At 40.4% G+C, this 15885-nt stretch overlaps 1 protein-coding gene across 1 annotated transcript in view; it reads left to right on the top strand.

Annotated features, from left to right (window-relative positions):
* The window catches only part of LOC124133431 (ceramide glucosyltransferase-like), a 28039-nt gene extending 13808 nt beyond the window's left edge, over positions 1–14231 (top strand). The window contains exons 3-9 of the mRNA XM_048401101.1: positions 554–656; positions 8449–8550; positions 8784–8896; positions 9135–9313; positions 10438–10524; positions 11271–11460; positions 13705–14231. Of these exons, the coding sequence (XP_048257058.1) occupies positions 554–656; positions 8449–8550; positions 8784–8896; positions 9135–9313; positions 10438–10524; positions 11271–11460; positions 13705–13881 (951 nt within the window). The 3' untranslated portion in view covers positions 13882–14231. The remainder of the gene's footprint in view (positions 1–553; positions 657–8448; positions 8551–8783; positions 8897–9134; positions 9314–10437; positions 10525–11270; positions 11461–13704) is intronic.
* The last annotated feature ends 1654 nt before the right edge of the window (positions 14232–15885 follow it).

The raw sequence follows: 15885 nt of genomic DNA on the forward strand, positions 1-15885 counted from the left end.
TGCACCCTTAATTATGGGCAATTAAATTCTGGAAAAATATATCCGTCGTACATAAACATTTCAGGCTGTCAGCATAAACAACGAAATTTATCTTTCAACTATGTTTTTTTCACCAAAATAATATTCTAATAAGAGCCCCCTATTTCTAATTTTGAGAGTGCCCCAGGCGCTTATTACATCGAATACGATAACTAAGATAATGTTTACACGAAATCTTAATCTTCTGGAACCAACTCAACTGTTCAAGGTAATTAGAAAAGCGGAAAACATGACAGCTTTATCTGGCCCTTGTGAAACATCATTAGGCCAGAGCAATTTAATTACTTCTTGTCACCATTCCACTGCAATTTTCTAGGCATTTTCCCCTCTCCTCTCCCCAAATCAACAACAACACTTTCATCTCCATAATTACAGTAACCATTTTGACTGTTTGTTTTTTCACTTAATTTGCTCTTTGCTAGAACAAACAGTTATGGTAATAGATACAATGTAAATTATTGTGAAATACACATGAAAAGTGTATGTTAAACAAACTGATGTATTTGTGTTTCAGTTTGAGATCCTCTTCTCTGTACAAGATGAGCAGGACCCAGCAATACTGCTGGTCAAAAGCTTAATGGAAGCCTACCCAAAAGTGGATGCTAAGCTATTTATTGGTAAGTTGTGTTTCTGACATCTGTCACTTCATTCAACGTATCAACTTCACATTTAGCTCTTGTTTTTTAAACCCGACATTTAGCTCTTGTTTGAGATACCCGACATTTAGCTCTTATTTGATACCCCCACGTTCAGCTCTTATTTGATTTCCCACATTTAGCACTTATTTGATACCCCCATGTTCAGCTCTTATTTGATATAAAATATATATACAGACGTGTTGATCAGGTGCTCTGACTTGGCTGAATGCATGGATCGTGGCTCCAGGTTTCAATCATTGGTTTACCTTGTCCAGGCTTGACTATTTACAGGCGACCGCCTCCATGGTCTAGTGGTAGAGCGTCCGCCCAGAGAACGGAAGGTCCGGGGTTCAATCCCCGACCATGTCATACCAAAAGACATTAAAAGATGGTACTTGTTGTTACCCTGTCTGGCGCTCGGCATTAAGGGGCTAAAACAAGGACTGGTCGGCTCGGACTCAGTATACTGTGTCTGAGTGGGGTATTCATGTTAAACTGCGGCATGGTATCTCAGTGAGCTAGCACTATATATCGGCATCAGTCCAGACTAGAACAAGCAGCCACACAAACACACACACGTACATGCATGTCGCTATATAAGTGCAATAATCTTGGACACGACGTTAAACCCCATTTCACCTCACCTCACCTATTTACAGGCTGCTGTGATACGGCTGGAATATTGCAGCATTCAGCAACATTCAGTCATTCGTCTGTCTCAACCTGCCTGACATGTCTGCATGTACAGGCTCAGCCGACATCAGCAGCAGGATTATATAAGTTAATGCTCAAAGTCAATAGTCAGCAACAGCCAGCGGAGATATGTGGACACAGCAAAGTCAATATTCACGTGTAACTAAGATTTGATTATGAATTTTTCTTCGATTTATTCTATATGTCCTGTAGTACCAGGGGATTTCCTCCCACCATAAATACTATTCAACACAGTGGAAAACACAACTCAAAATAATAAAATATCATTTTAGGAGTGTCATCCTGTGCATTGTACAAATGAAGCATGTCAATCATAACCAATATGTTAAATTTGAAGAAATAGTTGAGGGGCACATACTCAAATACAGATTTCAATAGCAGTTAAATTTAGGACTCTGAAGGACTTGGGGACTTATTAGTTCCTGAAAAGATGTGTCACTTCAAAAGTGTTTGAAAGTGGGGCAGTATGTGATATGTTTTTGTTTGTGTCTTGTTTAACGCCGCACTCAGCAATATTACAGTCATATGACGGTTGTAAATAATCAAGTCTGGACCAGACAATCCAGTGATTGACATCATGAGCATCGAACCACGTAATTGGGATACGAAGACATGCATCAACCAAGTCAGTGAGTCAGACCACCCGACCCTGTTAGTCGCCTCTTACGACAAGCATAGTCGCCTTTTACGGCAAGCATGGGTTGCTGAAGACCTATTCTACCCCGGATGTTCACGGGACATATGTTCCCCGTATGGCAGACTTATGTGGCATTCAGTCAGTGATGAATGAGAGGAAGGCAGGAACATGATTAGGGGCGGCTGGGTAGCCTACTGGTTAAAGCATCATGCCGAAGACCTGGGTTCAATTCCCAACATGGGTACAATGTGTGAAGCCCATTTCTGGTGTCCTCGGCCGTGATATTGCTGGAATATTGCTAAAAGCGGCGTAAAACCATTCTCACTCACTCACTCACTCATTAACAAGATTGAGGGAGGAGCTTAAAATACTTTTGGGTTGTCAAAAAGTCAACACTTATTTGAATTTGCAGATGAAATATTTCTTATTCAGAATATACCAAAATTTGCCAAAAAATTGATGATTTTAAAAAATGTTGTTTGTTGTTTGATTTCATTTAACAATTCATCTTATATTTGGCCATTGCTGCTGCTGTATGTATGTCCATGATATTGTGAGGACATTCTGTTTCTGTTAGGACATTCTGTTTCTGTGAGGACATTCTGTTTCTGTGAGGACATTCTGTTTCTGTGAAAGCATCTATCTTGAGATAGATGACTTTGACATGCCCCGACGCCTCCTGTCACGCTTGAATGTGTTCAAGCTGTGTGTGTATGTATGGGCACGGCACACAACCACAGCTTGCTGTATAATTGATGAATCTTGTTCGTTGTCCCTTTGGCGAAGTTCTGCCCCATTCAACCTCACCTCGTTGTCCCTTTTTAGAACTTTCTTATGATGATGATGCCGTGGGAAAAAACTGGAGTATAGAGGTCAGCATGTCACGGAGCAAGACTCAAAAACCGATACTTCCTGTTGAAATTTGCTGTATAGATCAGTCTAATGGTGAACTGGTGCCTTTTGATGTTATGGGATATTTATATTTTATTTTTTATATGACGACAAGTTGGACTCATACTGAAAATGAGGGTAGTATCTTATTCAGAGCAGAAGTCCAAAGCCGTTGCATATTTGTAAATGAAACTTGCTATACAGATCAGTCTAGTGGTGGTAAACTTGTGCTTTTCAATGATTTTGGAATTTAAAAAAAAATGTTTTCATGACGACAAATTGGACTTTACTGAAAATGAGGGTAGTGCTTGTGTCCTGAGCAGCACTCCAAAACCATTGAATATTTCTTGATGAAACTTGCTCTACAGCTCAGTCTAGTGGTGAGCTGGTGCCTTTTGATGTTTTCGGATTTTGAAAAAACCGAGCAGCATTATTGTTTTCTTCACTGAACTGAAGGTATCCAATGGCAATGAACCAAAAGTTGGGTACCTATAAGTAGCCATGTGTAATGTTAGTTGTTGCACCATGGATCAAAGGAAAATGGAGCTTATTTGGCCTGCAATTCCTTGAAAATGTTTTCAAGTAAACCAATATTGAGTCGCCTTTTACAACAAACATGGGTTGCTGAAGACCTATTCTACCCCGGAATCTTCACGGGTCTGTTTTTAATAAATTTAAGTCAGTATAAAACATGTTTTTTCAATAAACATTAAGTCGGTATCAAACATTGTTTTCAATAAAAAATATAGTCAGTATCAAACATTGTTTTTTATAAAATAAAGACAGTATCAAACATTGTTTTCAATAAAAATTACACCAGTGTCAAACAATGTTTTTAATAAATATATAGTCAGTATCAAACATTGTTTTTAATAAAATTAAGTCAGTATAAAACATTTTTTTTCAATAAAAATATAGTCCGTATCAAACATTATTTTTGATAAAATAAAGACAGTATCAAGCATTGTTTTCAATAAAAAAATAGTCTGTATCAAACATTATTTTTGATAAAATAAAGACAGTATCAAGCATTGTTTTCAATAAAAATATAGTCCGTATCAAACATTGTTTTTCAACATGTTCAAACATCATTGGTGAAGAAGCCTCTCTGCTGCTTCCGTCCACGGTGAATTATTAAGCACTGTGCATGTCTGAGTCTGGTGTGTGGATCCTGATCCATCTGTGCAGGGTGGCTGTCACGCCTCACTAGGCTACCGCTGTCTCCATGGCAACACACCAGACACCCTACAATGATTTGTGATGCAGACCAGGCCAAGGTTGTGAAGGTGTATCATGTGCATTCACTGGTCCAGTGATTCCATGTGATGTTTGTAGTAACTTTGTACACTGTTGTACAGAGATAGAGTAACAGATAGAGTGCTGGTTGTAGCTATGCGGAACAAGCACCTGTGACACCTAATATTTATGACTACATGCACCAAATGCATGTAAATAAACATTCAAATTTGTCTCTGACTAACCCTTACTATTCCACACAAAAACGATCTTTGAACACATTGTATGTCAATGTCAGGTCAGGACATATTTATTGCACAAATACTTCTTGAAGTAACAACTTTCCTGGTCATGTGTATCACATTGTTGTCAACTATCAAGATGACGATTTCAGGGATTTTAACAAAGTGCTTCTGGCAGGCAATTTTTGGGGGAAATCGTTATTTTGTTCGAAAATGGGATTTTTTAAAAGTTCTCTTTGTGTTCCTGTTAAGAGGTCTTTTAACATTGTATTTTGACATTGTATTCAATGCAATAATATAAAACTAAGTACTACAACCTCTTTCCCTTTGTTGATCATGTTATCAGTGAAATTCAGATTATCTCCACACAGCTATGAGATTAGTTATTAGTAATGTGTATTAATATGAATTGGGAAATGTTTACGTCCAATTTGAATTTTTTTAATGACACTTTCTGCAGACATGCACCCGAAGATCGAGATTAGTCCCTATATCATGTCGTGGCTAAGTGTATACCAGGGCTGCAGACTTGGACCTGAAGATCGGATGCTAATCAGGTCGAGATTAATCCCTATATCTTGCCGTGGCTACGTGTATACCAGGGCTGCAGACTTGGGGCCGAAGATCGTCCGCTAAGCAGGTCTAGATTAGTCCCTACACCATGTCGTGGCTACGTGTATACCAGGGCTGCAGACTTGGACCTGAAGATCGGACGCTAATCAGGTCGAGATTAATCCCTATATCACGTCGTGGCTACGTGTATACCAGGGCTGCAGACTTGGACCTGAAGATTGGACGCTAAGCAGGTCTAGATTAATCCCTATATCACGTCGTGGCTACGTGTATACCAGGGCTGCAGACTTGGACCTGAAGATCGGACGCTAATCAGGTCAAGATTAATCCCTATATCATGTCGTGGCTAAGTGTCTTCCAGGGCTGCAGACTTGGGGCCGAAGATCGGACGCTAATCAGGTCGAGATTAATCCCTATATCATGTCGTGGCTACGTGTATACCAGGGCTGCAGACTTGGACCTGAAGATTGGACGCTAAGCAGGTCTAGATTAATCCCTATATCACGTGGCTACGTGTATACCAGGGCTGCAGACTTGGACCTGAAGATTGGACGCTAATCAGGTCGAGATTAATCCCTATATCACGTCGTGGCTACGTGTATAACAGGGCTGCAGATTTGGGGCCGAAGATCAGCTGCTAAGCAGGTCTAGATTAATCCCTATATCACGTCGTGGCTACGTGTATACCAGGGCTGCAGACTTGGACCTGAAGATCGGACGCTAATCAGGTCAAGATTAATCCCTATATCATGTCGTGGCTAAGTGTCTTCCAGGGCTGCAGACTTGGGGCCGAAGATCGGACGCTAATCAGGTCTAGATTAATCCCTATATCACGTCGTGGCTAAGTGTGTACCAGGGCTGCAGACGGCAGTCGAAAACATAGTACATGATACAAGGAATATGCAGAAATGTAAATGTCAGTTTATGATATTTTTGACATTGTGTGATGTATGAGCGTGTTTTCACTCTGTCGGTGCCCTGTATGGAGACAGCCCCCAGACTAACTGGCCCCTGCTTGTGGGAAGAGCCGACTTCAGTGAATCAGGTCGTCATGCTTCAGATGGCAGGGTGATGGTGGTGGTGATTACTCATTCATTCCGTGACTGATTTGCCTTTTCCTTACACTTTACGGACTGTGGCATTGACAAGAATTCACCAGAGCTCAATGTCACTATATGTGTCATGCACCAGTACAACCTAGTATTGTTTGTTTTGTTTTATTTGTTGGTTGTTTAACGCAGAATTCAGCAATATTCAAGCTATATGACGGCGGTATATGAAGACAAATTTAACTCGTTTAACTCGTGTGTGGTTTTAATTAATACCCCCATCTCCTTCATTAATTTCCTGAGCACACTTATTATGTCGAAAACGGTACCATTTACAGGGATGAGCATCTTCCGCAGATCCGCGAATTTCCACGGATTTTAGTGAGCACAAATTTGTTAAATTCGCATGAACCCCCTATAAACACCCCAAAATTATGGGCCACGCTCCATTGAAAAGACATTTCAGCTGAAAAAGGAAAATGTCTATTCTCATCACTGCATTTAGAGATTGTGGTATCAGTATCAGTTTAAGTAGAAGTCATGTCAACTACACTAGAACATGTTGAAAGACATGATCAGCCAGGAAGTTGTGTGGCTGGTGAAAGTCCCAGCGTGGGCAGAGTGTGAGTCAACAGACAAACAACAACATTAAAGACAGGGAAGTACACAAAGGTTAACCTCTGTCGTTTTATGCAGGAAGTGAAATGGATGTTTCAGTACATTATTTTCATTAGATCCAGGCTGAATGTTATACAGTCCTTATTTATCATGATTTTCCCATCTGCAGATATTTTGCCCACATCGACAGCAAGTGTCCTTGAACATGTTGAAAGATCTTAAGCATGTTAAGTTGGATCAAACATTTTCTAAATTCAGATTATCAAATATAAAGGATTTACTGGATGTGAAATCCTGCACACTATATGCATACAAATCGAAAATGGATACAAAAAATATACAAACATTGATCATGTTGATGCAGTAAATTTTTATGCACGTTTAGGAATATTTTTAACTAACGTCCTTTAAGCATACGTCCTTTAAGCATACGTCCTTTAAGTATGTCATTTGTGGTAGAGTACTGTATCAAATTTTGACATTTCTCTGGGACCCCTATGTTTTAACTTGGGACCCCTACAATGAAAGACTTTGCATTCCCTGGCCCCCAGGTAAAAACCAGGTAAATCTCAGATAGTGTTACAATTATGATAATGTACAATGTAATAGTTTTGCAAAAGCTACATGTATTTCCCTGAAAACGGAACCAATAAAGAGTAAGGATTTATTGTTACACAATAATGTTAAGACCAATGTTTAAACAATTCTGGATTGAAAATTAAATGGGCTTTGTAAAAGATACCTTCACTACCCTGCGCTTTTTATTTCCTATTTGCCTGTCCCTGTTGATAAAAAATATTTCAACATCAACTTGGCTGTTGACAGTCCCAGGCCTGAGGCAAGAGAAAGGCCAAGGCGAGTCAGGACAGAAAGCCACCTGGGCTCCGTTCCATATAGCAACTTCGCGCTAAGACGATCGTAACTCCCATACTTAAGGATAGACTTACGACAGTCGTAGCGCTAAGGTCGCTTTGTGGAACAGGTCCCAGATGTGTGTTAGCTGGTTCAGTATTTCAGAAAACTTGCCACCTCTGATAAGAGGGTTGAGCATGTTGAGTTTTGTCCGTTACTCCACGCAGTTGTTTGTGATTCAGTGAACAGTTCAAGGGTTTGTAATGAAGCAGGCCCAACAAGCAGCAGAAGCCTAATCTTAAGTCTTCAAGTTTTATTCTTGTGTAATACTATGGCAGCAAACCTCAATGAATTCTACGTTATACCCATCACCCTGGAAATATTCCAGCTATATGACAGTGATCATTAACACATGAAGCCTGGACCAGACATACCAGTGATTGATAGTATAGGGGTACAATAACATGTCATCAGTTAAGACACCATCGCACCAGTCTTACCACCCGATCCATTAAGTCACTCACCCACCCACCCACCCACCCACCCACCCACTCACTCACTCACTCACTCACTCACCCACTCACTCACTCACTCACTCACCCACTCACTCACTCACTCACTCACCCAACCACTCCCTCACCCACCCACCCTCACTCACTCACTCACTCATCCACCCAACCACTCCCTCACTCCCTCACTCACTCACTCACTCACTCACTCACCCAACCACTCCCTCACCCACCCACCCTCACTCTCACTCACTCATCCACCCAACCACTCCCTCCCTCACTCACTCACTAACTCACTCACTCACTCACTCACTCACTCACTCACTCACTCACTCACTCACTCACTCACTCACTCACTCACCCACCCTTACACTCACTCACTCGCTTGCTTGCTCGATCTCACTAACTCCCTCACAGTTCCTGACAGTGATATCCAATGTGTATTTGCAGGAATCAAGTCAGTTGGCGCCAATGGCAAGGTGAACAACATGGTGAAGGCTTATGAAGCAGCAAAGTATGACATCGTGTTGGTATCGGACAGCGGAATACGCAGTAAGTCTCTTATACAAACTTCATCAATATTCCAAATGAAACTGAAGTAATATGATTGATATGAATCACAATAAAACCTCAATACACTGTTAAATAAAAATGCATGAATGTAATCAAATTTGCATCGTGAGTATGTACAATCTACTGCGTTTCATGTCTATAGGTGTAGTTTGACCGTAAGGTGAGTTTTTTAGAGAGTAAGGATTAAGTTGTGTGTGTGTGTCTGTGTGCAGTGCAAGAGTCGACCCTGACGGGCATGATGGCATGCATGACAAGCAAGGTCGGGATGGTGCTCCAAATGCCCTACGTTGCTGACAGGGAAGGCTTTGCTGCTGTCTACGAGAAGGTATGTACACAGTCACCCTCTTGTTTTAAAAAATGTTACAAAATGGAATAAGCTTAAACATGTATTTCAGGCAGTTTTTTGTTACCGTTTCTTTTAAAAACGAAAAAGACGATTTTTTTAATATATGGTATTTGGAAGATTATCAATGGTTTTGTAGTTCGAACAAACTGATTTTAACCAATGATCCAAGATAAAATCCTAACCGATCACCATCCTACCTTCTGTTCTTTATTTGCAGGTGTATTTTGGCACTATGCAAGCCCGGAACTGTTTGGCAGCGAATGCTCTCGGCATCAACTGCTCTACAGGAATGTCCTGTCTGATGAGGAAAGATATACTTGATGCAGCGGGGGGCATGGCATCCTTTGGCAAATATCTCGCAGAAGATTTCTTTTTTGCTGAAGCTTTCAGGCAAAGGTATGTGAATACGTGGTCTTATTTATTGAGACTCATATACCCAGCACTTGCCCAAATAACATTCAGGTAAATTTACACAATATACGTCCTGGCCTGCCTGTTGGTGATTCTGTGACATAGTGGTGCTCAGTTTCTCAATTCATGGATAGAAATTAACCTACAAGGTCTACTAGCCCTGATAGTGATAACACATAGGAACATCCCAAAAATGTTCGAAATTCTGCAAGCCCTTAGGATACCTTTGACAGCAGTGAAACCGGCTTGGGCTAGCAGGCTCTGTTGTAAGAGATTACTAAATGAGCAGGGATCATTCCAGGAACTTTATAATGTGGGCCCATTTAGTACTGTTAAGTGGAGTTTCGAACAATTTCTATGTGATGCCTATATAATATAATGATATAAAGCTCCACTGCTTTTGAAAATGAGGCCTTTTCTTATATTTATGGGCCAGAAGCCCACGGGCCCTTCCCAGAATAATCCCTGAATGGGGACTGGGTGCTTGCAGTATCACTGTACGGACCAGCCCCACTGTTTGTCATGTTACCAGGACAACATGGATAGATGCTCATGCTATCAGCCGTCGGTTTGTCTGACCTTGACTGGGTGCTGTTCCTGTAATGTTGAAATCTTTGAATCATTCCGGGCGTCACCTTTGTGGAATAGTGTACATTTATATTGCTGTGAAGAATTCATAAACGCTCAGCCAGTTTGACAAGCCATCGTTAATTTTCCTGTTAATGTAACCATTTGAAATTTTGGGAATGAAGTGCTAGTCGAATCATTTTACTTGAATATTGCCATGTTAGGCCAAACATCATAGACTTGAGACCCGTGAAGACCCAGGGTAGAATAGGTCTTCAGCAACCCATCCTGGCCTTAAAAGGTGACTATGCTTGTCATAAAGAGGTGGTACGGCTTGGTGACTTGGTTGATGCATGTCATCGTATCCCAATTGCGTGGATCGATACTTGTGATATCAGTCACTGGATTGTCTGGCCCAGACTCGTTTATTTACAGACCGCCGTCATATAGCTGGAATATTGCTGAGTGCGGCGTTAAACAACAAACAAACAAACAAACAAAGTCCCATTGCACTTGTTTACCTGTTTTTTTCCATGTTCCAGGGGGTACAAAGTTGTTCTGTGTCCGGAGCCAGCTTTACAAAACTTGGGTACATACTCAATTGGAGAGTTTCATCGCCGGCTTATCAGGTAGGGTTCCTGCCTCCTCTAGTACTCCTTTCAAAGCTGGCAGTGTCAGTTGTAGGCCTGTAACAATTCATCTGATCTCCTCAAGTCTTGACAGGTGACTTGTGAACTGTGATGAACAAAATGACAATAATTTATCAGTATGTGTGAACATTTCTGAGCAAATTGAATTATTATTTTCATGAAGTCTGCAAATTGAAGTACTTGCTGCTTTGAGGTGTTTGTATTAGACATGAACTAAAATTCTCTCCCTCTCATGTCATCAGCATTTTACAAGACGTAGAAATGTGCGTTCTGTTCTCACAGTTTTATAGAATGGATGCAAGAATAAAGATATTGTGTCCCAAGGGGCGCACAATAATGTTCATTGTACCAAATGCTTGACAAGAATATAAAGGTCCTATAATTAAGGTTATTATCAAAACGTACAGTACACGACACGTTTTCATTACTTCACCAGACTAGCCTTTTCCAATTCTTGAAATTAAGGATGGGGGTTCCCCACTTTTGTAAGTCAACGTAAAACCCTGTTTCATTCTGAGAACTAAAAACCTTTACCAAAAACTACCCCGTCCATGTCAGTGGTGAAAGTAGTTAATGTTTGATTATGTTTTTCAAAGAACTGATTATGGAATTCGAGTCCGGCGTAAATGTACATTCCTTGAAAATGATGCCTTGTGTCTAATTAGGTGGTGTCCAGTCCGGCGTAAATGTACATTCCTTGAAAATGATGCCTTGTGTCTAATTAGGTGGTGTCACTTGCGGATATCCATGTTGCCAACGCTGATACTCCTGGAACCGATATCAGAGTGTATGATCATAGGAGTGTGTGCGTCTTTTGCCATCCAGCATCTGTTTGACATCAGCGCCTCCGTGGTCTTCCTCCTCCATATTCTGTGCTGGTTCCTGCTGGATTATACTCTCATTACAACAGTCGAGGTAAGGTTTAGGAATGGGTACACACTCCGTCGCAGTGGTGACTCAGCATAACACCACTGCCACAGGCTAATTTGCATATCACGTGACCAGACTTTTCTCTTGTTTGTAAACAAACACGCTTTTTCAGAAATCAGTATAGAACAGACTAATGCAAGTATTTGGGGGCGCTTTACATATTGTTTTGCATAACTATATAGATATGCTACTACAACTGCGACAGTGAGTTGCATGACAATATATATTTATGCATCAAAGTGACCGTGTCGCTAGCTCTCCGTTTGGCTTCGATGACAGCACGTGGAGCCGTACAACCAATGTAAACATAGGATAACTACGCAAAAATAAGTAGATTTTTACGTATTTGCATACTTTCTCAATGAAAGTTAACCATTCTTTGACATTTGTTTATGAAAATGTGTAGACTTGTCAAACATGAAACGGATGAAAAGCATATGCAATATCTTGAATGGACTGTGAAAGATGTGATGAATTGTCACATGGCGCTGGCCTGTGGCAGAGGTACTATGCTAGCTGGCTGCCGGCCTCATGGAACTCTGAGTAGGAGAGTGCAATGGGTATTGGAGGTTTAAAGTGTATTACAATATTTTGCGATGCACAAGACTGTATTGCAATGCATATCACAAAATATTGTATATAATTCTAAATTTTGAATTCAGAAGCTATCTGATACATTTAAGGTATGAATTGAAGTTCATAAATGGAACAAAACAAGATGCTGGTACAACATGATGTTTACTCAGTCAATAAGTGCACAGCCCTCTAGGGGCCCCTGAGGCAAGCATTTGACAAGTATATAACATTAAACAACACATCATAAACATCATTGAAATCACCTGATATATCGAGCATGAAAAAAAGATATTGTGATACATGTACGTATCGTGGAAAAATGAACCTCAATTTACCGATATACCGATACACCCATAGTATGTTTCATTCACACCAGTCCCTGCAAGGAATCTGCTGTCAGGTGCAAACCCAACTCTGACTTTGACCTTATGGGGAGGGGAGGGAAGGGAGGGACAAGGCAACTCTCTCTCCAGCAGTATGAACAACATCTGGTGTTACATTTAGCAGACACAGTTCAGACACCCTAGATGAGGCTGTAATTCTGTTGCCAAAAGTTGAAAGTTCCTTCCCCCTTTATTTTAGGCTAAAAAATCTAATAGTCTTGGTTCTCAGGCACTGCCCACATCATCATAAAGTTTGCTGCATGATTCGTTTTTATTTCCATTTTAAATAAAATAAAAATAAAAATCCTTAAATATTCCAAGTCGAACGGTAGTTAAATACTGTATTCCAGTATTTTACTCATCAAGGAATACATGTATTACCCATCCCTACCCGGGTACCCGCTGTAGGTCTCAAGAGATGAGTACTAAATGTCCGATTGGGATGGTTTGACCGTAGCCCTGGACAAAATGTATTTAGTTATACGTATAAAATGATCTGGTCATGCATACGCTGAAGTTGACTGAAGATTTATCTTTATTCAAACATATCAAAGTCAGAAGGAATGGGTACATAGTCAGAAAGAAATGCAAACATTAGTGACTTGTAGTGTAACCATATAGTTTTAGATCATTTTTGTCATTAAACAATTTATCACGAGACTAACCACGGGTCCGGGGAGTCCTGTGGGTACCCGGGTCCTACTCAGTACCCACCCGAACCGGGTACCCGAGTTAGCCCGTCCCAGCCCTTGTATGTGAACTAATAGGGGTGACTATTGGTCTGGAAATCACTATTGCGATAACTGTTGATATTGCAAGCAACTATTGCGATAAATATCATAGTTTTCAGTGTATCATTTTAGATGGATTTTAGAGTTGAATTAAACCTTGCAACTGACGTTTCCTTTGAATGTGATAACCATAACAACAAATAAAAAGTAAAATTTGAGATATGACAGATTTGTTTTTTCTTTACTCTAATAATTTAAGAAAAAGAAACTTCCAAATTTCCATGTGTAAATTACTACCACTCATGATCAAAAGAAAAACAAATTGAACAGCATTGCATGTATTTTATTGATATGGTAACTACAATCGAAACTATCGATATTCCTAACTGAAATCGATACTATTGATCGGGAACTGATTTAACAATCGATCTATTGACTTAAAGTGCTTACCAATAGCAATATATTGATATTTCAATTTATCGTGACATCCCTATGAACTAACTCAGGAATATGACAGCTTTGTCTCATCTTTTTTTCAGAATGGACCTCTAAAATTTTCCAAATTTGAGTTTCTGGTGGCATGGTTGATGCGAGAGATGTTGGTGGTTTACGTGTTCATCCAGTGCCACCGAACCCGGACCATAACGTGGCGCAACAAGGTGTACCGACTGCGATGGGGAGGTCTTGCGGAGGAGATCAAGTCGGAGGTGGTTTGAGGTGCCGATCAGAGGCGCACCTCCAGGTGGCAGGGTGTAGTGGTGTACTCAACTGGCTAGTCACTGGTTACCTCAGTCTGACCCTGAATTTCTCAGTGGTCGAGGTTATGTCAATGTCACATTGTCCAATCAGTATCAGGTCTGTTTTCAGTTATTGGCCCAACATTCTGTCCCTCTGTGTTCCTTAGTGGCCCAATTTTGTGTTACCACAACACATACCGTATCTGACGTAATAAGCGCCCACGGCAATATTTGCTAATATATTGGCTAGTGAACAATCCCAATTAGCATCCTTCCCATTGATCAATGTACATAAGACTTATTTATTTGTGTATAATATGCACTCGTGTGTTATATGCACCCTTAATTATGGGCAAATACATTCTGGAAAAATATATCTGTCATATATAAACATTTCAGGCTGTCAGCAAAAACCACAAAATTTATCTTTTAACTCTTTTTTTTTTACCAAAGTAATATTCTAATAAGAGCCCCCTATTTCTAATTTTGAGAGCGCCCTGGGCACTTATTACGTTGTATACGGTATCTATATTCCAGTTGAAGGAACATTTCAACAGGATGTTGACCGACAGTCTGGCAGTGTTTCCCATGTCCAAATATTGTACTGCAACATAGTCAGTATTCCATGCCACATTGTTACAAATTCCCTGCTCCAACAATCTGACTGAGTTTTACAACATACCAAAATTGTCTTCCATCGAACTGACCAATCAGAAGCTGATCAGGTTGTATTTGATTGGCTGGTATTTGTTTAACAATCATTCCAGTGAACCATGTAGAGACAGGAACAGTACCGTGGATAAAGATCAGGGGACATTGTACCAAGACTTGACGGAGAAGCGTTTGGACAATGAGTCACATCACTACACCTTGTGTGTCCTAGTTATGTCTCCATGTAGATCATTAGGGAACAAATATGATAGGTTTCTCTTACGAAAAATAGAACATTTTGGAAAAATCTCTCTGACAGCCTTCAAAGTCCTCATGTGATCTTGAAATCGCTGATAAAAACGACAATACTCATGATTGGTTCTAGAAATTCATGTTTTTTATCAATGGTATTAATTATTCCACATTTAAAAAAACAGTTGTAATTTGACTACCATGTTTGGTTTTATATTATCAACATGGAGATATTTCAGGGGATACTTTTATTCTTTTTTTTTCAACCCCCCCCAACGTGGTCTCTGATACCTGCCCCTATTGGCAGTGAAATGACGAGTCTACGTGTGGGTTACGTGAGGTCAGAGTTGTGTTGTGATGTGTTGTGTTAATATGTCATGCACATCGCGCCTGACCCCAACTGACAAAGAAATTTGTCAGAATGCTCAAGAGAACATATATGTTCAGTTTTGGACCATGTTTTGAAATTTTACAGGGTTTCACATCGGTTCATTTTCTTGGATATTGGCTTATTGTCATCTAAAATGTCCAAAAGAGGATTTCAAATGTTGTTATGATATAAAGGAATGGCATGCAAAAGTCATATGTGTCTGCAAAATCACTGAATTGATACTAGAATAAACACCGGTCCTTAGGACAGATTCAATATAAACAAAAAGGCATGCGTGGAATTGAGCACTGAATCATGTGGTCACATTGTCTATGGACTTTCTAGAGAACAAACAGTTAAGGCCTCTAAGCTCTATTGTGGCGGTGTGATGGGTTCTAATTACAACCAGGGTCACGGTAGGCCAAGTTGGCTAAGTTGCTGCGATTCGCTGTGCACAGTTGCGTCCCTTGGGCTCACCAGAAACCTATGATTGTAGGTTTGAATCCTGGTTCGCCCCGATTATGTTTCTAGGTTTGTCAGCACCATACCCGTGCTCATGGGTAATACCGAAGTGGTAAACGTCTAAGACCTGCATCACTTCGGGCTTTTCCTCCCACATTAAGCTGACACGCCGCGATGTAACTGGAAAACTGTTAAAAGCGGCGTTAAACCCAACTCACTCGCTCACTTTAATTACAACCAACACTGTC

This window comes from Haliotis rufescens, unplaced genomic scaffold (genome assembly GCF_023055435.1).
Source record: "Haliotis rufescens isolate VD_foot unplaced genomic scaffold, xgHalRufe1.0.p SCAF_21, whole genome shotgun sequence".
Taxonomy (NCBI): Eukaryota; Metazoa; Mollusca; class Gastropoda; order Lepetellida; family Haliotidae; genus Haliotis; species Haliotis rufescens.